Raw genomic sequence first — 22,499 nt, forward strand, 5'->3', positions numbered from 1 at the left:
GATGACATTGATCTTGAAGTACTAATGTTAAAATATATCTGCAGCCCATTCTACAAATATGCTACCCAAACAGTTGACCTGCAGTCCTTTATAGCAAGTTGCAGACCAGTATATATAGTGTGATCTTATTTTGTTTTTTTAAAGTACGTAGATAGCTAAATGTATTTACACTTAAAGTGCAAAAACGATGTACTTGGAACTATTTTTGGTGACTACCTCTGGGTAACATGACGAAAGGAGACTTTAAAATATATGTGCCTTAAGTTGGGCAAGCTGGCATGCACCTGTAGTTCCAGCTATTCGAGAGGCTGAGGTGGGAGGATTGCTTGAGCCTAGGAGTTAGATGTAATGTGAGATGACTGCAACTGTGAATAGCCACTGTACTCCAGCCTAGGCAACATAGTAAGACCCCATAGCTAAAAAACAATAAAATATATGTGCTTTGAAAATAAAATGATGATAGAATGTCTGCACTAAATTAAAATGTGCCACTACTTAAAATGTTAATAAAACAGGCTGTAATGCAGAATAAGACATGTCTGCCTCTATAGTGATCTTTTTTAAAAAGCCAAATATGTTATTTTATAATAAAATATATCTAAATGACCCATAATTTCCATTCCTAGTTATATATTCAAAAGAATTATAAAACAGGTATTCAGACAAGTACAGATGGTCCCTGACTTTCAATGGTTTGACTTAGGACTTTTCAACTTCATGATGGTGTAAAAGCAATACATATTTGGTACAGCATTCAGGAAATTACATGAGATATTCAACACTTTATTATAAAATAGGCTTTATGTTAGATAATTTTATTCAGCTCTAGGTTAATGTAAGTATTCTGAGCACATTTAAGGTACGCTAGGCTATGATATTTAATAGGCGCTAGGTATATTAAATTCATTTTTGACTTATAGTATTATCAAATTATGGTGGGTTAATTGGGATGTAGCCTCATTGTAAATTGAGGAGCATCTGTACTTGTACATAAATGTTCATAGCAACACTATTCACAATTAGGCAAGAGATGGAAGTGACTCAAGTGTCTGTGCATTGGATGAATGGGTAAATAAAATGTGGTATATCCATTCAATGGAATATTATTCAGCCATAAGAAAGAAATGAAGTACTAATATGTGCTATGACATGGATGAACCTTTATGACATTATGTTAATTGAAAGAAGACAGATAGAACAGACCATATAAGATTCTATTTATATGGAATATGCAGATTAGGTCAACCCATAGAGCTAGAAAGCACATTGGTGATTGCAGGGACTGGGGAAGGGGTGGGTTACCTTTTGGGGTGATAAAAACGTTTTGGGACTTGATAGAGGTGATGGTTGCACAATATTGTGAATGTACTAAATGCCACTGAACTGTATGTTTTAAAATGGTTAACTTTGTTATGGGAATTTTATCTCAGTAAAAAAGAATACATCTAAAGATATCAATTCTAAACATCAGTACCTGGCTGCATGAAAGGTCCACAGTGATCTACCGCTTCTTGCCACATTGCGTTATGTTCCTGAGTTCATTTGTGTATCTTGTTTTCGATTCAGTTCAGCTTCAAAGGAATAACCATGTTTATGTTGCCTTTACCAGAATCTGAGCTATGCCCAAGTACATAGAAATTAATAAATTAATTAGAAAAAGAATAAACAACTTTCCACCAGTTCAGTCTAGAGAGGGAGACTGACATGGAAACATATTTACACATCCCTGTGGGGAAATGCATGAGGTGTGAAGTGATGAACTCTGCAGGAGGAAAGATGAGCAGGAGTTCATCATTGTTTTGTTTAATGCACAGCTTTGTTGTTGTTGTTGTTTTGTTTTTTGAGACAAGTCTCACTGTGTTGCCCAGGATGGAGTCTAGGCTCATGTGATTGTTCCACCTCAGCCTCCTAAGTAGCTGGGACTCAGACATGGGCCACCACACCTGGCTTAATACGCAGTTAGTGAACATCCACTGCAGGCCAAGCTTCTTACCTCATGCGGTTATAGATATACTCCTCCTGGGGTTTTTTTTGTACTTGGATTTCATTGGTTTATGGAGCACTTTAACCACATCGTGTAATTAAATAACAAAAGTGGAATGACCAGCAGAACCAGGGTTGAAAATAAACTTGACTGCTCTAGGGAAGCAAGCAGTCCGCTTGGTCGGGGGAGAAGCACCTGTATGCTGGGGCTCGGCTGTGAGTGTGCAGCACAGGTTAGGCACCAGCCAAGACAGTTTCTAGGGCGTGGGAGAGCACTGGCTAATCTGGTGCATCCTTCAGTGGAGACCAGTTATGAAAGCTTCCATCGTACTATGATGCATTCATCATTGGCTTGTTTGTTGTTTCTGTAGTACCAAGTCCTGCTGCAGCTGCAATTCCTCGTACGCCTCTGAGTCCAAGTCCTATGAAAACCCCTCCAGCAGCAGCTGTGTCCCCTATGCAGGTAAGTGCCTGGGACCACGGAAGATTCTAGGGGCCTAAGAATCTGAAAGTTAACTAGATTTCTTCAGAGTCATTTACATGTTTATCAGGTAGGGAAATGACTACTTCATAAGGGTTATATTTGGGATTTGTTTCCTAAAATACTGTGAATATCTTTAATTGAGATAAATTACATAAATGTAAATTGTGTTATTCTTCTGAAAAACTCTAATGGTAATAATAGCTAGTAATAGTTGAACGCTTACCATGTGCTCTAAACTGTTCCAAATGGTTATAATATTAACTCATTTAATACTTACAACCCAATAAGGTGTTAAGTACTATTCTTATCCCTGTTTTTCACATGTGGAAACAGTGGCCCAGAAAGGTTAAGTAACTTGCTGAGGTTCATACAGTTGAGAAGCAGTAGATTCACAAGCTGGGCAGTCTGGCTTCAGAGGCTATTAATCACTACACCAAGACACCTCTTTAAGTAGAGTATGTAGTTGTCATGTCTCAGCCCTTGCTGCATAGAAAATCATTTCAAAACTAAGTGGCTTACAGTAGGAATTTTATTTTTTACATTTTTCTAGGTTGGCTAGACAGTTCTTTGTTGGGTTTGCCTGGGCCCACTCCTGTAGCTGTAGTCAGCCAGAGAGGGCTGGACTCCCCTGTCCAAGTGATTTTTCTTCTCAGGCACGTTCCTGGCGTATCTCCAGTTCCAAGAGCGTGAAAATGGAAGTTAGACCTAGGCTTGGAACTCGGACAGTGACACTCTGTTTCACTTTTTTGGTCCAAAGAAATCACCAGGCCAGCTCAGATTCAGTGGGAGGACTCCGCCTAAGGCATGAATTAACAGTGATTCACTGGGAGCCGTTCTGTTACAGTCTAGCACAAGGGCATTCCTGATGCATTATATATAAGTTTCAGAAGTTGTTCTTCGCCATTGTGGAAATGCAGACCAGAGGCAGGACAGGTGGTTGTTACTCTGTGGTTCTCAAGAGGCTTTCTCGTTGTGCATTTTATTCAGCCACTTTTGGTAGATGTGGCTGAGGTGGGGTATTTCCACAAAAGTGTGAGTAGCCAAAGGAAAAATGGCTTAAAACCCAGTATCCTGTGATATAAGGCAGCCTTGGCTGCACCTCTTTCCTGAAATAGGGTTTGGGAGCTTTTTCGTTTTGAGTTGAGACTTTTGTGTTAACTAGTGGCCATGTGTTTTAGGAGTGAATGTCTTTCTTTGTAAAGTTGAGGAGAAAAGTGTGCTCCCTTTACATTTGTAGTATTCCAAGTTAGTGGCTTTGTGTTTCTGTGTATGTACAAGATGTTACGTCTTAATTTAAAAGGAAGGTAAGGGGGATTCTATATTCCACCTATAGATTTAGTGCTTTTTGTGTAGTCTCTGTTAATCAGACCTTTTCTGAAAGACCTGAAGATATAAATAAAAGCAAAATAAAGGTGCCAAATATTAATAAATTTCAAATAAGATGAAGTTCAAATAATATATCAGTTGAAGTTTCATAACATACCAGGCATCACTTTATAAATCTTTGTAAATGGGGGAAAAAAATCTCATTTCTATAACTTGAAAAAGCTAATAATTACAAGCTACATTCAGTAGCTTTTTAGTACATGATTAGTTAGTACATTGCTTCTCAAACCTAATTGTATAGTAAAATCATGTGGAAGCTGGATGCAGTAGCATGCACCGGTAATCCTAGCCACTTGGTAGGCTGAGGCAGGAGGCTCCTTTGAGACCAGTCTGGGCAACATTGTGAGACACTGTCTCTTTGAAAAACAAAAAATCATATGGGGAGTTTTTAACACATGAATTCCCAGGCCTCATCCTAGTGAACCAGAATCTCTAGGGACTAGAGCTCAACATTGGGATCATTACTTTTTCAAAAGTCCCTGGGTGGGAATTCTTCTACTGGCCATGAGGTAGTAACGGGGCTGGATTATTCTGCCATTATAAACAACTAGAACACTGGACAAAATCAAGGAAGCATTTATTTTCAGACGTCGTAAAACAAGTAGTACAAGACTGTGATTGTGATCCTTGAACAAAAGTTAAGAAATGAGGTAAGTCCTACTGTGTCCCACAGTCTTTTCCTGGAGGCGCTTTCCAGATGGTGGTACAGGGAGTGGGAACTCACATGGAGCAGGGGAGGGAAACCAGTGGGATCTGAGGAGACACAAATCAGTGTTCAGGGAGAAAGAGACTGCCTGTAAATACAGGGCAGAATACTGGGAGGGTGGAGCTACATAGAGAAAGGGGTCCAGAAATCTGATAGGTGTCCCATTGAGTCTTTGCTTGAATGCCAGTCTATACATGCATTGAGAGAAACCCCACAAGCCTGGGCAAGCATAAATTCCAAGAAACAGTTCCCGGGAATGGGGAGCTATCAGGCAAGCACTTCCCAGTTCACGCAGGGCAGGGGATCATTTGAGTTCCCAGCAGCCACTGTGGAGAAACCTCTTTGAATAGGTGGAGCATTCGGTAGAGCCCCTGAAGGACCACACTTTAAAGTGGAACTAAGTAACTCTAGAGCAAATGCTATTCTAGATACAATCTAAAAAACTTTAAAAATAAGCTTCAAAAGGACCAGGAAGACCCATAAGTAACAGTGGTAGGCAGCCTGCGGCAGAGTGCTTCCCCGGGTTCTCAACTCTTGGGGGTCATTCCTCATGTAGTCTGCTCATGGTGAATGCTGGCTGCACTTCATGATTTTCTTCCAGTGAATAGAATATGGCAGAAGTGATGGGATAAGGCTGTCACTTGAAGATGAGGTCATGAAAAGATTTGCTTCTATCTTGAGTATTCCTCTCGGTATCTCTTAGATCCACTCACTCTGGGGGGCCCAGTTGCCATGTTGTGAGCCACCCCACATAAGATCTTGGAAGCAGACCTCCTGAGGCTTGCGAGCAGCATGTAGATGAGCTTGGAAGTAGATCTTCGTCCAGTTTTCCTCAAGATAACTGCAGCCCTGCAGGCAGCTTGATTGCCTCCTCACGAGAGACCTTGAGCCAAATGCACCCAGCTAAGCTTTCTGACCCATAGAAACTATGAGATCATAAATGTTTATTGTTTTATGCCACTACATTTTGGGGAAATTTATCATGTAGCATAGATAACTAATATAGTAGCTTACTTCCAGAACAATGTAATAATTCTTAAAGGAATACAACATAATACAAGGCTCAATAATGAAAAATACGGAGTCTGGCATGCAACAACAAAAAATTACTAGACAATGAAGAGGCAGGAAAATGTGACCTATAATCATGAGAAAAATCAGTCAATAGATGCAGACCACCTGGAAAGGATAGAAATGATGGAATTGGCACATAAGGATGTTGATATGCTCTCTGTGCTTAAGTATATAAAGGGAAACATCATGCACAGATGAAGAGAGAAGTAGAAGATACAAGAAAGGACAGAGGAAAAGATCAGTATGTTGGAGGACAGAGCAGGAGAACCTATCCATATCCATAGTGAGTCACAGAGAGAGAAAAAAGAATGGGGAAAAAAAATGGACTGAGGCTTTGACTTACGAGATAAAATCAAGTGGTCTTACATACTTGAAATTGGAGTCTAGAACAAAGCAGGGTCATGGGGGGTGAAGGAGGATATGTTTGAAGAAATGATGGCTGAAATTTATCCAAATTTGATAAAAAGTATGCATTCACAGATCCAAGAAAATCAAGATAAGCAGATACAAACACTCCTCCCAAGCCCTCCACCGCAGGGCATTGCTGAAAAAACCAGTGATGATTAAAAAACTCTTAAGGACAGCCAGACAAGAATGACCACAGACTTCTAGTTGTAAACTATGCAAGTCAGAAGACAATGGAATGCAGTTTTTAATGCTGAAAGAAAAACAACTGTCAGCTTAGAATTCTGTATCTTCAAAAAAAAGAGTAATATTAAAATTTGTTAGATAAATAAAAGCTGTGGGAATTCATCATCTGCAGACCACTGGGGGAAAATGGATGAAGGGTACATGGGACTCCTCTGTACTATCTTTGCAACTTCCCATGAATCCATAATTATTTCAAAATAAAAAGCATTCCATAAAAAGAAAAGTCCAGGCCCAGGTGGTTTTACTAGTGAATTTAATCAAACCTTTGTGAAAAATAATTGTAATCCTGTGCAAAGTCTTTCAGAAAACAGAATAGAAAGATGACTTTCTAGTTCATTTTATGAAGCCAGCATTATCTGATAGCAAAACGAGACAAATTACAAAAAAAGAAAACTGCTAAGCAGTATTCCTTATGATTATAAATGCAAGCTTAAAAGAACGTATTAGCAAATTGAATCCAGCAATATATGAAAATGATAGTCCACTGTTACTAAGTGTGGTGTATTCCAGGGATACAAGGTTAAAATTTACCTCAACAGAATAAAGGAGGAAAAAACATTAAATTTCAGTATCTATAGAAAAAACATTTGACAAAATTTCACACCCATTCATAGTGAAAACTCTTCAGCAAACTAGAAATAGAAAGGAATTTCCTTAACCTGGTAAACGAGATCTATGCAAGGTATGTGGTTAACATCATCCCTCACGGAGAGGCTGCATGCATTCTCTCTAGGATTGGGAGCAAGGAGGGGAGGGTATCCACTCTTACCACTTTTGTTCAACATTTTGCTGGAGCTCTTGCCAGCAAAATGCAAAAAAAAAAAAAGCAAAGGAAAAAGAAAGAAAGAATACAGATCAGAAAGAGAGAAGTAAAACTATCATTATTTGCAGGTAACATGATCATTTATGTAGAAAATCCAAAGGCATCCACAAAAAAAGCTTCTTCAGCAGTGTTACAGGATACAAGGATACAAAAATCATTTGTTTTTCTATATATTAGCATGAACAATTGGAAATGGAAATACTTAGCAATAAATTTAATGAAATGTATACAAAATGTGTACAACAAAAACTATAAAAATATTGCTGAGAGATATTAAAGAAATAATAAATGGAAAGAAATATCATATTTATGGATTGGAAAACTTAATATTATGAATATCTTACAGATCTCCTTTAAATTAGTGTATAGATTCAGCATTATCCCAGTTGAAATCCTAGTGCTCTTTGGGTAGAAAGTGACAAGACAAATTGATATAGAAATGCAAAGGGCCCTGAATATCCAAAGCATCTGGGAGGAAAAAAGGGGAGCAAATTTGGAGAACTTGTGCTGCCTGACTTCAACACCTACTATGAAGTTAGAGTGGTAGAGACAGTGTGGTGCTGACATGTGTTTCAGCATAGTCATTAGGGTCCATGGAATAGAGAAGAGAGTTCAGAAGTCAGTCAATTGATTTTCAACAGAGGTGCCAAGGTAATCCAATGGGGATTTCAAGAAAGGTTTCTGAGACAACTAGACACCAAATGGAAAAAAAAAAAAAAATAACCTCAACGCTTACCTCATGGCATATATAAAAATTGAAATTGACTCTAGGCCTAAATGTAAAAGCTAAAACTGTAAAAATTTATTTATTTATTATTTATTTATTTAGCTTCAGCCTCAAAAGTAGCTAGAAGTACAGATGTGCGCCACTACGCCTGGTTAACTTTTAAAAAAATTTTTTGTAGGCTGGGAGTGGTGGCTTACACCTATAATCCTAGCATTCTGGGAGACTGAGGCAGGCGAATTGCTTGAGGCCAGGAGTTCAAGACCAGCCTGAGCAAGAGCGAGACCCAAAATAGAAAAATTAGTCGAGTGTTGTGATGTGCACCTATAGTCCCAGCTACTCAGGAGGCTGAGGCAGGAGGATCGCTTGAGCTCAGGAGTTTGAGGTTGCTGTGATCTATTATGATGCCACTGCACTCTACTTGAGGTGACAGAGTGAGACTCTGTCTCAAAAAAAAAAAAAAATTTTTTTTTGTAGACACGGATCTTGCTATGTTGCCTAGGCTGGTCTTGAACTCCTGGCCTCAAGCGATCCTCCCACCTCAGCCTCCCAAAGTGCTGGGATTACAGGTATGAGCCATCATGCCTGGCCTATACAACTTTTCAATGAGAACATGAGAGAAAATCTTCATGACCTTTGAGAATGCAAAGATTTCTTATTTAGGATATAAAAAAGCATGGACCATAAAAGCAAATTGATAAATTTGGCATCAAAATTTAAAACCTCTCTGAAAGACATTAAGTAAATGCAGAGTCAAGCTACAGACAGGGTAGAGTGTATTTACAATACACTTATCTGACAAAAGACTTGCATCGTATCTCAGTAAGAGGATGACAGACAGCCCAGTAAATTATGGGCAAAAGATTTGAAAAGACCCTTCCTAAGAGGAGATATATGTATTTACTTATTTTTTTTTTGAGACAGAGTCTCACTCTGTCACCCAGCCTAGAGTGCCGTGGCATCAGCCTAGCTCACTGCAACTTCAAACCCCTGGGCTCAAGTGATCCTCCTGCCTCAGCCTCCCGAGTAGCTGGGACAATGGGCACACGCCACCGTACCTGGCTAATTTTTCTGTTTTTAGTAGAGACAGGGTCTCACTCTTGCTCAGACTGGTCTCAAACTCCTGAGCTCAACGATCCTGTTGCCTTGGCCTCCCAGAGTGCTAGGATTACAGGAGTAAGCCACCGTGTCTGGCCATCAAGAGAAGATACATAAATGGCCAATAAGCACATGAAAAGATGTTCAATATCATTAGTCATCAGGGAAATGGAAATTGAATCCACAATGAGATCCCACTCCACATCCTTCAGAATGGCCCGAATTTAAAAGGCTCGTGATATCAAGTATGGCAAGGATGTGGAGAGGCTGGAGCCCTCACACATTTCTGCTGGGGGTATGAAATGAGTGTTTAGCAGTTCGCAGATAGGACAGGCTGGGGGAAAGCTGAGGGGATGAAGCTTGAGAACAAGCACGCAGCATGGCCCGTGTGGTAGTAAGGACGGGGTTGGTGTATCCAAGCATATGGAGGGGTGGCAAGAGACAAAACCAGAGGCCCCAGGGATTCTGAGTATTTGTGGTGGCTACGTCTGGCTGCTTGTGTGTGCAGAAGTCTGGAAATGAAGAAGCCAGTGACGAAGCCGTTGCTGTGGTACTGGATTGAAATCAGGATGCACTAGGGCAGCTGTGGTAATGGAGTTAGCGGGCAGGTAACAGATTCAAGATCTGTGTGGAGCCAGGACATGCATTGCCAATAAAACTACAGTAGGAGCACATCTGTATTTCATTTTGGAACATGTTTTTATATTTAGTGAATTGGTATGTGATACTTTAAGGATTCTGTTGAAACAAAATAATGAAATTATGTTCTGAATACCAGTGGTTACCAGGGGTCGGTGATGTGGGATCAGGGAGGGGGAGGAGGGTGTGGCTGTGAAAGGCCACAGAGGGATCCTCATGGTGATGGACATATTCTCTGTCTTGACTGTGTCAATGTCACTATCCTGGTTTTGACAGTCTGCTACCGATTTGTAAGATTTTGCCTTTGGGGAAACTGAGCAAAGAGTACATAGGATCTTTCAATGCTGCTTCTTACAACTGCATGTGAATCTACAGTTATCTCATAATAATAAGTTTAGACTTTTAGAAAGTATATCAATCACATTACATGCCTGCAGAGAGGATCTCTCAATGCTACTTCTTACACCTGCATGTGAATCTACAGTTATAATAATACATTTAAATTTTTAGAAAGTATATCGATCACATTACATGCCTGCAGAGAGAGAGCGAGAGCGTGTCTGTTACAGCCTTATGATAGCAGTATGGAAGGAATTAAGGCAAATTTATAACTAAATGTTCACTCAATGCAATATTTACCTTCTTTCTGAGGCCCAGCACTAGATTTAACCTAACTTTGATACTGTTTATCTTTTGATTTCAGAGGCATTCCTTAAGTGGACCAATCTCAACATCCAAACCCCTGGCAGCCCTGTCAGATAAGAGACCAAACTATGGGGAAATCCCTGTTCAAGGTACATATGTCACAGCATTTTACCTTTTTTGTCAATTTTTGAATCGTTCTGGCTTCTTTGGCAAACTAAATTGTTATTTTCTTTGCTTTTGATGTTATTTCAGTCAATCTGGTATACCTTTTTATCAGAAGTTTACTAATATGTCTAAATTACAAGTGGGGAAATTAGCTGTTAATAAATGCATCTTTCACGACAACTCTTATGACATTATAATAGGTCATAGAGAGTGCACACCATTGCTAGGCACTGTTTTCACAGTTCCTCCTGGCATAAATATTATTGTCATCCCCATTTGCCAGTTACCGAAAATGAGGCTTCAAGGAGTTGAATCACCCAGGTAAACATGGTTAATGAACAGTGGCCCTGGCAGCCTGACTCCACAGCCCATTCCTTGCATCTCTGTGCTGTATGTTGTCCTAAGAGGGAGCTGAGACTCTAGAAGATGAGGCCCAGCAACTCCTTGGAGCCCTTGGGGGAGGAACTTGCTGGTTTTCACACAGCAATTTGTGGTAGAACCGACACCAGAGCCCAAGTCTCCCACCTTCCGTGGTCCAGTCAGAGCAGGGTGAGGTTTGCCAGGGAAAACCAGCACCAGCAGTGTTTCTTGAACTTACCCGAGTTGCTTGTTAAAGTACGGAATCCTGGGCCTCCCCTCAGGTGTACTGACGTGGACTGTCTAGGAAAGGGAGTTTAGAAGTTCCATTTGCACAGGCTCCCCAAGTGATTCTAAGGAATGGGCAAATGTGGGAAATAGGGCAAAGGCTATCACCTAATTATTTCTGTTACCTTGGCTTTTGTGAGTGGGGAATGGGTGTGGGAGGTCTGTGGGCCAAGGTTATAGAAGACTAAACGCATTAAGAGTCTGTTCCTGGCGCTCACATTTTATCATCTGGCACTGTGTCACATGATAGGGGCACGGGGAGTGGGGATGCGTTCGCCAGTCTGCGTTCATGCTGGTCTCATCCTCCGCTGCAGTCTGTTGTCAGAACCGAATGGGCCTGGCCGAGACATTGCAAAAAAAAAGGAGAGAGGGAGACACACTGAGGTGAAGTTGTTGATCTTTTACATTAGAGAGAGGAGCCACTTACCAAAGTAAGAACAGCCAAATGATTTGTGGCCATAAAAAGCCACTGTGGTTTTCCAAACAGTGATAAGAGAGCAGAAGGCTTTCCGAGCCCTGTCTTGAGCTGCTTTTCTTTCTTGATTATCTCTTTTACCTTGGTATAAATCAAAAAACAGTCTAGAGTTTTCATTTTAAAAGTTTCAATGGCTTCATTACTAAATTTTAAAAGATGCTGCCTCTTGTTCTACTTACACTTAAATAAGAGAATTTGTTGTTTTTTCCAGTTAAGTATTTTATAATAGGTATGTTTTTTTGGTTTATTAATATATTAATGTATTTTAGCATCATGCCTGGATGTCAGTTGCAGGAAAGTGTTTCAGACCAGAGAAATCTTAACTATAAAGGAACTAATCTCTCGTTGGTATTATTGGCAGTTGGATTAAATGGCTAGGGTCATGGCTGGTACCACCTCAGTGAATCTTTGTAGATGGTATGTGAATTAGCATTTGTGGCCTAAGCAGAGGAGCATAGATCTGCTACCATGTCTGTGGCTACAGGTAGTTGAGAAGGTCTTTACTATCCCCACTTGCACAGTGACCTTATGAAGTCCAGAATGCTGAGCACACACCGCAGCTGGCTGGTGTGGATGGGAGCTAGGATGGTCCCAGCATCAGTGTGACGCTATCTCCATGTCTCAGGAAGTTGGTTATCCAAATGTAGTCATGTTCTGTAAGAAAATTCATACTGTTATTATCTGTCTAAATTGTATTACTTGAGGCTAGAGTTGTAAAATTACTTTTTAAAATTTGAGCATTTTTAAAAATCAATATATGTTAAGGGTACATACCACAAATGTGATACAAAGTTAGGAGGTTTTGGTAGAAAGTCAGACCTGTTACAAATGATCGTCTCTTCACTTTCAAATTTAAAAGAAGAAAAGCTTTCTGTTTAAAACATTTCATAGGAATTTTCTTTTTACTCAAAGGGTAGATCTAATCTGATTCTGCCTCAATGCTAGATCCAGCCCTACCCACAAAATTCCCAGGATAAACTGAGGGAGAAATCCCACCCTCCTGTGCTTTATAGTCTGATGATATCTGTTATATAACTTCTAAGGGTTTCCCCCACCTTTTTTCTTCTCTTCCCTGTGGTTCTTGGTATTTGTCTTGATAAAAACCAGTGCATCTAGGCTTCTATTTTTTTCCAACGTATTATGATAAAAATTTTAAAACATAAAAGTTGAAAAATTGTACAGTGAATCTTCATTTACTTAACCACCTAGATTCTGCAGCATTTTGCTATATTTGCTTTTCCCCAAACAAGTTGCCATCAGTACATTTCCACATGCATATCAGTATTTAAGGTGTTCTCTCTCTCAACTCTTTTGAAAAAAGTTTAGAGTTATAAAAATATTGGGATTCCCTGATACCCTTCACCCAGCTTCCCTTATGTGAACATCCTGAATAACTATAGAACAATGATCAAAAGTAAGAAATTAATATCAGTAAAATATTACTAACTAACCTACGGAATTATTTGGATTTTACCAGTTTTCTCACTAATGTGCTTTTTCTATTCCAGGATCAAATCCAAGATCCCACTTGCCATTTAGTTGTCTCATCTATTTGTCTTCACCAGTCTGCAACTATTTCTCACTCTTTCCCTGTCTTTCATGACCTTGACACTTTTAAAGAATACGGGTCAGTTATTTTGCCCTTTCGGGACAGCTTGTCTGATACTTTCTCCCAGTTAGGTCGAGGTGGTTTTAATGGGAAGGATGCTGCAGAAGTGTGATGCCTTCTCGGGGCATCGTATCAGGGACATGATGTCGATGTCTTATTACTGGCGATATTAAATTAAGCTTGATCACTGGTTGAGGTAGTTGTCCGCTAGGAATTTGTAAATATATTTCTTGCTTCAACTTTCTCTCACGGATTTTAACATCTACTGATGCATTTTGCCCTCAACAGTTATTACTCTGATATTTCAGTGGTGATTTCCTCATTCTGCCTGTAAGGAATTATTTGTCTGTATTATTATATTTATACCTTTTATTCACATTAGTGTAGATACATGAATATTCATTTTATTCTTTGGGTTATAATCTGTTTTTATTTATTTTGTGGTCACGTTATTTCCACAGTGGCCCCGGGAGCTCCCCCTTGCCTCCTTGCTCTCTCAGTGCTCCTTCCCTCCACCCCTCAGAGTACTTTCTTATTTTCTGGCACCACAAGATGCTCCACACTCATCTCGGATTTTTTATGCACTAGCCCTGGAATCAACCATTTCTTACTTTTATTAGGGAACAGTATTTAGAAACCAAGCTTTGGGTGCTAGATGTGCCCATTGCTGCTGGGGTCTTGCTGCCTTTAGTCTCTCTCTGGATAGAGCTGGGGACGTTGTATGTATGTGTCCCAGCCCATGCATGCACACATCCGTCTGTCCATCCATCCCTCTGTCTGTCTAAAACCATGAGTTTATACTGGTACCTGTGACTCCAAGCCATCACCAAAGGGTTCATTCTAGCCTTTTCCCTTTCCTTATTTGTAACTTCTTTCTCTTGGTGGTTAGAAACCCGGCTCTTGTTATCTATAATAGATTTACTTATTTGTTCAGCCTTAGTATAACATATACGTAGGTTCATAATTGCTAAACCATACCCCTGTGAGAAGCAAATCTACCAACTAGAGTACAGTGTTTATGTACAGTTTTTAAAATCTTTAACCGTATAGTATCTCGTCAAAACACTTCCCCAAAGTTGCTCGAGTAAATTTTCCCCCACTCCCTTCAGTGTGGTTATGTCATGCTTTTGTAGTAGTTAGATTAGTTTGTCACAGTTTGAATTCCATTTTTCTCTCCCCTACTCTATTCCAGTTGATTTTTTTTTTTATTTACATAGAGGAAAATTTACTCTCAGGTGTACAGTTCTATGGATTTTGACAAATATAGTCATTAATCCATCACCACAGTTTGACAGTTCTGTACACAACAGCCCAACACCCCCAGATTCCCTCATGCTGCCCCTTCATAGTCAACCCCACATGGAGCACACACACCCAAACCCAAACGACCCACCGGCCCCCTGACCCGTGGCTACCCACCCCAAACCCCACCCCACACTCCCCACACCACCAACAACCTATAGGTTTTTCATCCATATAGTTGTGCCTTTTCCAGAGTGTCACATCAGTGAAATCGACAGTGTGTAGCCTGTTAAGTCTGGCTTCTCTCACTTAGCAGCATGCATTTCTTTTGCTGTTATTGGGAAGAGTGTTTTATAAATGTTTGTCATATCTAGTTGGTTATATGTTCAAATCTAGGTCTTCTATATTCTTTTTTATTATTATTCTAAAATTTTTTTTAGGGACAGAGTCTTGCTCTGTCACCTAGGCTGGAGTGCAGTGGCATCATCACAGCTCACTGTAGCCTTAAACTCCCAGGCTCTAGTAGTCCTCCTGCCTCAGCCTTCCAAGTAGCTGGGACTGCAGGCTTGTACCACCACGCCTAGATAACTTTTCTATTTTTTGTAGAGATGGGGGTCTTCTGTGTTATTCAGGCTGGTCTCGAACTCCTGGCCTCAAGTGATCCTCCCACCTCAGCCTCCCAAAGTGGTAGGATTACAGGTATGAGCCACCGTGCTCAGCCTGGGTCTCTCTATTCTTACTGATTTTCAGTCTACTTATTCTGTCAGTTACTGAGAGAAGAGTGTTGAACTCTCCAAGTCTAGTGGACCTGTTTACTTCTCCTTTTAGTGCTGTCAGTTTTTGTTACATATACCTTAAAGCTCTGTTGGTAGGTGCATACACATTTAGGAATGGTATGTCTTCTTAGAGAACTGACCCCTTTATTACTAGGTAATTTTTATAAATCCCTGATAATATCCCTTCTTCTAAAATGTTCCTTGTCTGATATTAATATAACTACTCCAGCCTTCTTTTGGTTAGTGCTTGTGTGGTTTATCTTTTTCCATACTTTTAATTTATCTTTGTCTTTTATATTTCTTGTGGATGGTATATAGTTCAGTCTTCCTTTTTTATTCATTCTGACAATCTGTCTTTTAACTGGTGGATTTAGATCATTCACATTTAATATGGTCATTGATATGGCTGGATTAAAATTTACCATTTTGATCATGTTTTCTGTTTGACCTGTCTGTTCTACTTTTTTCCTCTTTTATGCCTTCTCTTGGGTACATTGACCATTTTTTCTTACTCTATTTTATCTCCTCTATTGACTAATTACTTATATCCCTTAAAAAATTCTTTTTAGTAATTGCCTAGGCTAAATTAAGGTTTGTCAACCTTGGCCTTACTGACATTTTTGGGCTATGTAATTTGTTGTGGGGGACTGTTGTGTGCATTGCAGATACCTGGTCTCTACCCATTAGAGAATAAGCACCCATTAGTATGCCAATATCACCCCTATACCCGAAGTTTTGATAACCAGAAATGCCTCTAGACATTGTCATATGTCCCCTGGGCAGTTGAGAACCAAAGAGATGGTTTTCACAGTTTTATTTGTCTAATTTCAGCAGAGAGATGGAAACTGTAAGAGAAAATCAAATAGAAAATCCTAGCAGATCTTGCATATTGTCTAACTTTTCCATTAGAGACTTTAATATATTAATCATTGTTTTTTGTTTTTTGAGACAGAGTCTTGCTTTGTTGCCTGGTAGAGTGCCGTGGCATCAGCTTAGCTCACAGCAACCTCAAACTCCTGGGCTCAAGCAGTCCTCCTGTCTCAGCCTCCCGAGTAGCTGGGACTACAGGCATGCACCACTACGCCCAGCTAATTTTTTGTATTTTTAGTTGCCGGCCAAATTTCTTTCTATTTTTAGTAGAGACGGGGTCTCACTCTTGTTCAGGCTGGTCTCGAACTCCTGAGCTCAAGCAATCCTCCTGCCTCAGCCTCCCAGAGTGCTAGGATTACAGGCATGAGCCACCACACTCAGCCAATCATTGTTATTTTAAATGTCCTGCTCCAACATCTGTGCCTTTTCTGAGTCTGGTTTTATTGATTACTTTGTGTCTTGGTGTAGTGAGCTGGGTTTTTTCTTGTGTTTTGCGTATTTTACAATTCTTTGTTGAAAGCTAAACATCTTACATGGACAATAGATTGACTTTATGCCTTGCAGTGAGCACCTCTTTTCTTCTGCTAGGTCTATAAGCGTGGGACTTTGCGTTAATCTACTCAGGAGCTGGGCTGGGTTTCAGGTTTGCTGTTGCTTTGCCTTCACTGCAGAAGACGCTTCCAGTTCCTCTAATATTACTTTGAGGTTAGAGTGGGGACTGGTTTTCCAGAGGGCTTTTCTTAGTGTCTGCTCCAATTTCAGCTTTAGGCTGTCCTTTAAGGCCTGTCTTACACTCTTACAATGATCTCATCTGTGATTTCCTATTTGTTCATTCATTGAAAGCATATTTTCCTTTATAACATTGATCATATTTGTAATTCCATCGTATAGGCCATCTTTAGGTAGGTTTCTATTTCTTTTGAGTATGGGTCACTTTTTCCTTTTTCTTTGTATATCCAGTAATTTTGGGTTGTATCCTGGGTGATACGAATCACACATTGCAGAGGTTCTTGATTCTAGTATGTTCCTCTGCAGAATATTGGATTTGTTTTAGCAAAACAATTAATTTGCCTTATTTCAAACTCCAAACTCTCCTGCAATTGAAATACCTGTTCAGTTATTTTGTCCTTAATTCAACTCTCTGGAATGTGAGTGCTTGTGGATTTCAGAGGTCTGTGAGGTTTGGGCAGAGTTTATATATCAATACAAAATTTGGGCTCCTTTTTTTGTGGCTCTTCCTTTCTGGCATTTTTCCCACTTCCTTACTTTCCAACAGCTATAGTTGTCCCAAGATATGTCCTCTGGTTCTTCAGGGCAGTAAGACATGAGTTTTCTATCAACTTTGAGCTGCCCCACTTGGCCTCTACTGGGGCCTTGTTCATGCAGAAAGCTATAAAACTAGGAAACTCACCCAGTGCTATTTTCTTCTTCCAAATGTAGACTCCCTTCATTTTCTACCTGCATTTACTTTCTCTTAGTGCCTTTAAGTAGTTGATTTTCGTATTTGTTCAAGATTTTACAATAGTTTTCTGCTGGACCATTGATCCATTTGGAACTACTCCTCTATTAACAGAAGTTGGATATCTGGGTTTGTTTAAATCGACGAAAGCTCCTACTTAAAAAAAAAAAAAAATTTCCCTCTAATCCCATGACAGATGATAAAGCTTCTGTTTTTAAACTCACTATTTTGCCTATGTATTTGATTTGGGAAACAATAAAGGTACAGCTACTTGTACCTATTTATTTCTAATTTCTAAAATTAAAAAGAATTAAGTAGCAGACCTAGAATGCTCATGTTACCTGCAGCTATCTGTGGCAAGTAAACAGACTGTCTGTTTGGGTTTATCCCTTTATCAGAGCCTGGATCTCATGCCCTTGGGCTTTCCAGGAGCTGTTGGCCTTGTGCTGTTGATCCATTGTCCCCTTTTCCTGCCTTTTCAACTCTACCCTCTTTACTGGTTCCTTCCGTGTTTCCATGTTAAGAAAAGGCCCCTCTCTTGCCCACCAGCTACCATGCTTTCTCCTTTCCCCTTGCACAGCCACTCTCCTACCTCCACTCGCCCCCCAGCACATTCTCAGTTCACTTTTGTCCCCACCAGTGTATTGAATTGCTCCGAGCAAGGTTACCAATAAATAACCTCCATGTCACCAAGTATACGCCATCCCCCGTTGGCTATATCTAATAATTTCCAAAACTGTCTGTTCGCTTTAGACTTCCCTTCTGCGCTCTCCCTCCAGTTGCCTGCTCCACGTCTTTTCCTGGGTGTCTCAAGGGCTCTCAAAGTCAGTGTGTTCCCATCTCTTTCTTCCACAGTACTCCTCACCTTTCTTCTGTCTGCACGTGGCACCTCCTTCCTCTCACTTCCGCGTCCACTTGGTCAGCAAGTAGGTTGACTCTACCACGTTAAAGAGCTCTCGAATCTGTTTGCATCACAGCTTCACTGGCAGCTCCCATGTCCAAGTCACCACCCTCTCTGACCTGTGCAGTCTGACTCCTCATCTTGCGTGCACCATTACCCCTCTCCAATCCACTGCAGTCAGGACAATGCTAACCTGATAAAACCTTCATTGGCTCCCCATTGCCAGCAGAATTAAGTCCAAAGCATGACTTGCGCTGTCCCGGTCTGGTCCTCCGCCCTGCCTTTGCGGCCTCACCTTGCTCCACTCCTCCCCCTGCCAACTGAGCATCACTGCCCTTGATTTCTTCTGGTGTATGCTGTGCACTCAGCCGTGAATACTCTTTTTCTTCGAAGCTCTCCTCTGCTAATTATCCTTCTAATCTCAACTTTGCTATCATTTCCTGACAGCAAAGGAGGCCTTTCCAGACCTCCCCTCAAGACAGGTCACATCGCCTGCTGTGCTCCCAGAGCCCCTGCTACTTGTTCTTTCCTACCATCCCTCATGATTTTGGTTTTTTGAGGCAGTCTCACTCCACTGCCCAGGCTAGACTGCAGTGGTGTCATTATAGCTCACTGGTAACCTCAAACTCTTGGGCTCAAGTGATCCTCCTGCCTCAGCCTCCCGAGTAGCTGGGACTACAGGCACGTTCCACCACATCCAGCTAATTTTTCTATTTTGAATAGAGACGGGGTCTTGCTCTTGCTCAGGCTGGTCTTGAATTCCCAGCCTCAAGCAATCCTCCCACCTCAGCCTCCCATAGTGCTAGGATTACTGGCATGAGCCACCGTGCCTGGCCCCTCATCATGATTTTTTAAAATGTCTTGCCTTCACTCTAAACTCCAACTTCCACGAGGGCAAGTTTCCTGTCTCCTCTCTTCCTTTCTCTGACCTTTGCACCAAACCCCGTGCCTGGCACGTAGTGGACATCCGAATGATTTTTGTTTAATGAATGGCTTAAAGACAACAATAGCTCCATATGGCAACAAAATAGGATCTATTACTGTAAAATATATTCCCTCCTGCCTGCTACACTCGATTGTAATACACTAATCTTATTTCCTGAAGAGGAATAAACCGACAGCTTGACACGAAGATGGAAACCAGCCGCTCACTGCAGTGGTAGATGGGCCTGTGTTCTTACTGTGACAAGCGCCTCTGAGCAGATGTGATTCTCACAGTAAAAATACTTCATGAAGTGGCAGCAGACTGTGTTTTGGCTCTTGAAAATGACCACAAATAACTTTTAAAGGAATAACCTACTTGGGCTTTCAGGACGTTTTTGTACATTTTCAGAAAGTAGGTGCTGGAGAGTGTCTGCCAAATTGTGGATGATGTGTATCCTTAGACAGGCAGTGAGAAGGAGACTCAGCCAGTGTTGGGCACATGTATCAGCAGGAAATTTCATGAGCTTTTTTCCAATTGTGTGCCTATAGTGTGCATTATAAAAGAGAAAAAGTTAAATACGGCAACTTATAAACACTTCCCTTGTAGGGGATGACCAGGGTTTATGCCTGTGTCCACAGCTGACATTCCCTGTTTTGATTTATTTGTCTTTTTAACCTTTGTTTTCACCTTCTTAATTTGCGATATTAATCTTTAGGGGACTAAGATTTTTAGGGAAATAACCACAGTTTCATAATTGTAGAATGGAAATTGTGATTAAATTTAAAGTGTTGATTTCTACTATTGTTTCCTACTATTTCCGTGTTCTGCTAACTTTGTCAAACTTTGTGCATAATATGCTCTTCCTGTAAGGATAAATGCCAGCTGATGACAGGGTTCAGAATTCTGCTTGATGCTTGCTCATAGCGCCTTTGCACAGAGGTGATCTTTCTTCAAGAAACTGTGGGCTGAGTATCTGTCCTGTCTTCATTAAGAAAGTTAGCTCATCCTTCCCGCTCCCCAGGCCTCCAGAGTGGTGAGTCATTACAGCCAGATGTTCCTCATTCTCTTAGGAAAACATATTTTGGAGTGAAAGATTTGCTGTCCTTAAGAGATAGTGTCATATGCCGTTACTTTGGACATCATTATATTTTGAGAGGGGGTATTGTTTAAATTGTCTCTTCTTAAAAAGAAATGGTGGACATTCTTAGATGGCAAGGCTGCAAGTCTTCATTACATGCAAGGCCTGGCATCTTCCCTCTGCCTGTCACACACCCCCAACACACCAGGCCAGACACATCTTGTTGTCCTCGTGCCTGCCTCCCTGTGTCCTGGCTTGAAGATGGCCTCTTGTTGGGCTGGAGCCCTGGGTGAGAAGTGTACAGGGAGAGGGAGTCAGCAGGGCCCCCTCCCCCAGTCTGTGTTTGAGGGACACAGGTCCTGAGGAAGTGATGCTCACCTGAGGCCCGCAGGGTGGTGAAGTTAGCCAGGCTAAGGAGAGAACGGAGGAGTTGTCGAGATGAGGGAACAGCTTGTGCCAGTGTTCAGGGAGCTGAAGAAACTCTCAAGACAGCTTCTGTTCAGAGAACAAGGGAAGAGTAGCACAAGGTGAGGCTGCAGACGGACAGTCGAGGCAGTGTCTGATTGTGTCCTTCCCTGAATCCTCAGAAATGTGTGACGCTTCCTTGTTGCCCTCAGACTGAAGTCCACGTGCCAGGTGACGAAGGCTGCCCCTCACCAGCCCCCTTCCCTGCTGCCCTCCCTGTTCTCCATCCACCCCATGTTTTAGCCACACTTGGCCTTTATTCTTCTCCATCTTAAATGTCCTTGTACCTTTTGCTCTGCTTACTGTCTGGCTGAAATACAGCTCCCCACCCCTCTTCTCTGCAGTTAGGCCCAGCTCAGTGTCACTGTGCTTTTGAAGCCTTCCCTGCTGCGTGAAATCAAAGTGAATGGCTTCTTCTCTGTGGTTTGCTGACACTTTTCCATTCTGTTACTCTAATTGTCCATCCTGACTTGTCTGTGTCTGTATATACGTATGGCTTCCACACTGACATAGGCACATAAAGGCAAGGCTTTCATTTAGTTTGTGCTTTAGGCCCAGTTGCAATAGTGGATCTTTGAATTTTGATCAGATTGCATCAAAGAGGTAAGTGGCAGTCGTGGTTTAGAAGCATTCGTCTGTGTGGAGTGTCTCATCCCTAGAAATAAAACGTTGAGTGGAATGTTTTACGTGTTCCTTGGCTAGGAGAGTTGTTTTGGACAAACAGGCTGTGGGAAGTTGTGGAAATGCCCTGGATTGGGAAGGGTGAGCCTCGAGGTTGAGGGGAGTAAAACGCACCTCCTTGTACGTTTATTACTTTAAAGTTCAGCATCAGATTTCTTCATCGCGCCTTTGTGCTTTGTGCAGAGCATCTGTTACGCACGTCTTCAACCAGCCGACCTGCTTCTCTGCCGAGAGTACCTGCCATGGAAAGTGCCAAGACCATCTCAGGTAATGACTTTTATCTGAAAAAAATGTTTAAAAGACTCTTCCAGAAGTTTTAGTAATGGTACTGAATGCTTTCTCTTTAGGCTTATTTGACTCTACTTGCCTCTTTAGCTCTTGAGTTGATTATTTATACCCTGAATTTGCCCTATTGTATCTTCCAAATTCTACAGAGATCCCATTTTTAAAATGTGACTTGAAAACAGCAAATCTAGATAGTTCATTTATTTAACAAATATTAAGGGCCTGCACTGTGCTAGATGATGTGCTGAAAATACAGCTTCATACAAAGTTGATATAATTGTGAAAGATTAGGGTATTTACTTCAAAGTGTATCATGACTGATTTTGAAGAGTTATTTCAAAACACCAAAAATTTTCTGGAACTTTTCCAGTATGATAAAGCCATCCTATAATGATGAATTGGATGGGCTTACTTTGTCTTACGGAGCTAACGCTTCAGTTTATCAATTGTTTGTATTATTTTTTCTTTGTGACCTTTTCTTACACTTAATAGCTCAACTGGGAATTGGACCATGAGAGGAGAAATCCCTCTAACTCTGCCTCAGTGCAGTGACTATCCCCTTGTGCGTGGAGTGAAGTCACCGCAGTTCTACATTAGGACTGGCTTTTACATCAGTGGGAAGTCCTGTGATCATCTATAATTGCCATCTCTGGGCCTTTCTTACGACAGATTTCCTCAGATTCTTTCTCAATCTGTTTCCTCTATTTTAT

The 22,499-nt window shown here is 41.0% G+C and overlaps 1 protein-coding gene across 3 annotated transcripts in view; it reads left to right on the plus strand.

Annotated features, from left to right (window-relative positions):
- The window catches only part of SPECC1L (sperm antigen with calponin homology and coiled-coil domains 1 like), a 142,406-nt gene that overhangs the window by 76,115 nt on the left and 43,792 nt on the right, over window positions 1-22,499 (plus strand). For all 3 annotated transcript variants that reach the window (XM_045534215.1, XM_045534216.1, XM_045534214.1), the window contains 3 exons: window positions 2,355-2,446; window positions 10,272-10,362; window positions 21,688-21,771. In XM_045534215.1, the coding sequence (XP_045390171.1) occupies window positions 2,355-2,446; window positions 10,272-10,362; window positions 21,688-21,771 (267 nt within the window). The remainder of the gene's footprint in view (window positions 1-2,354; window positions 2,447-10,271; window positions 10,363-21,687; window positions 21,772-22,499) is intronic.

Source organism: Lemur catta, chromosome 21, assembly GCF_020740605.2.
Source record: "Lemur catta isolate mLemCat1 chromosome 21, mLemCat1.pri, whole genome shotgun sequence".
In the NCBI taxonomy this organism is placed as follows: domain Eukaryota; kingdom Metazoa; phylum Chordata; class Mammalia; order Primates; family Lemuridae; genus Lemur; species Lemur catta.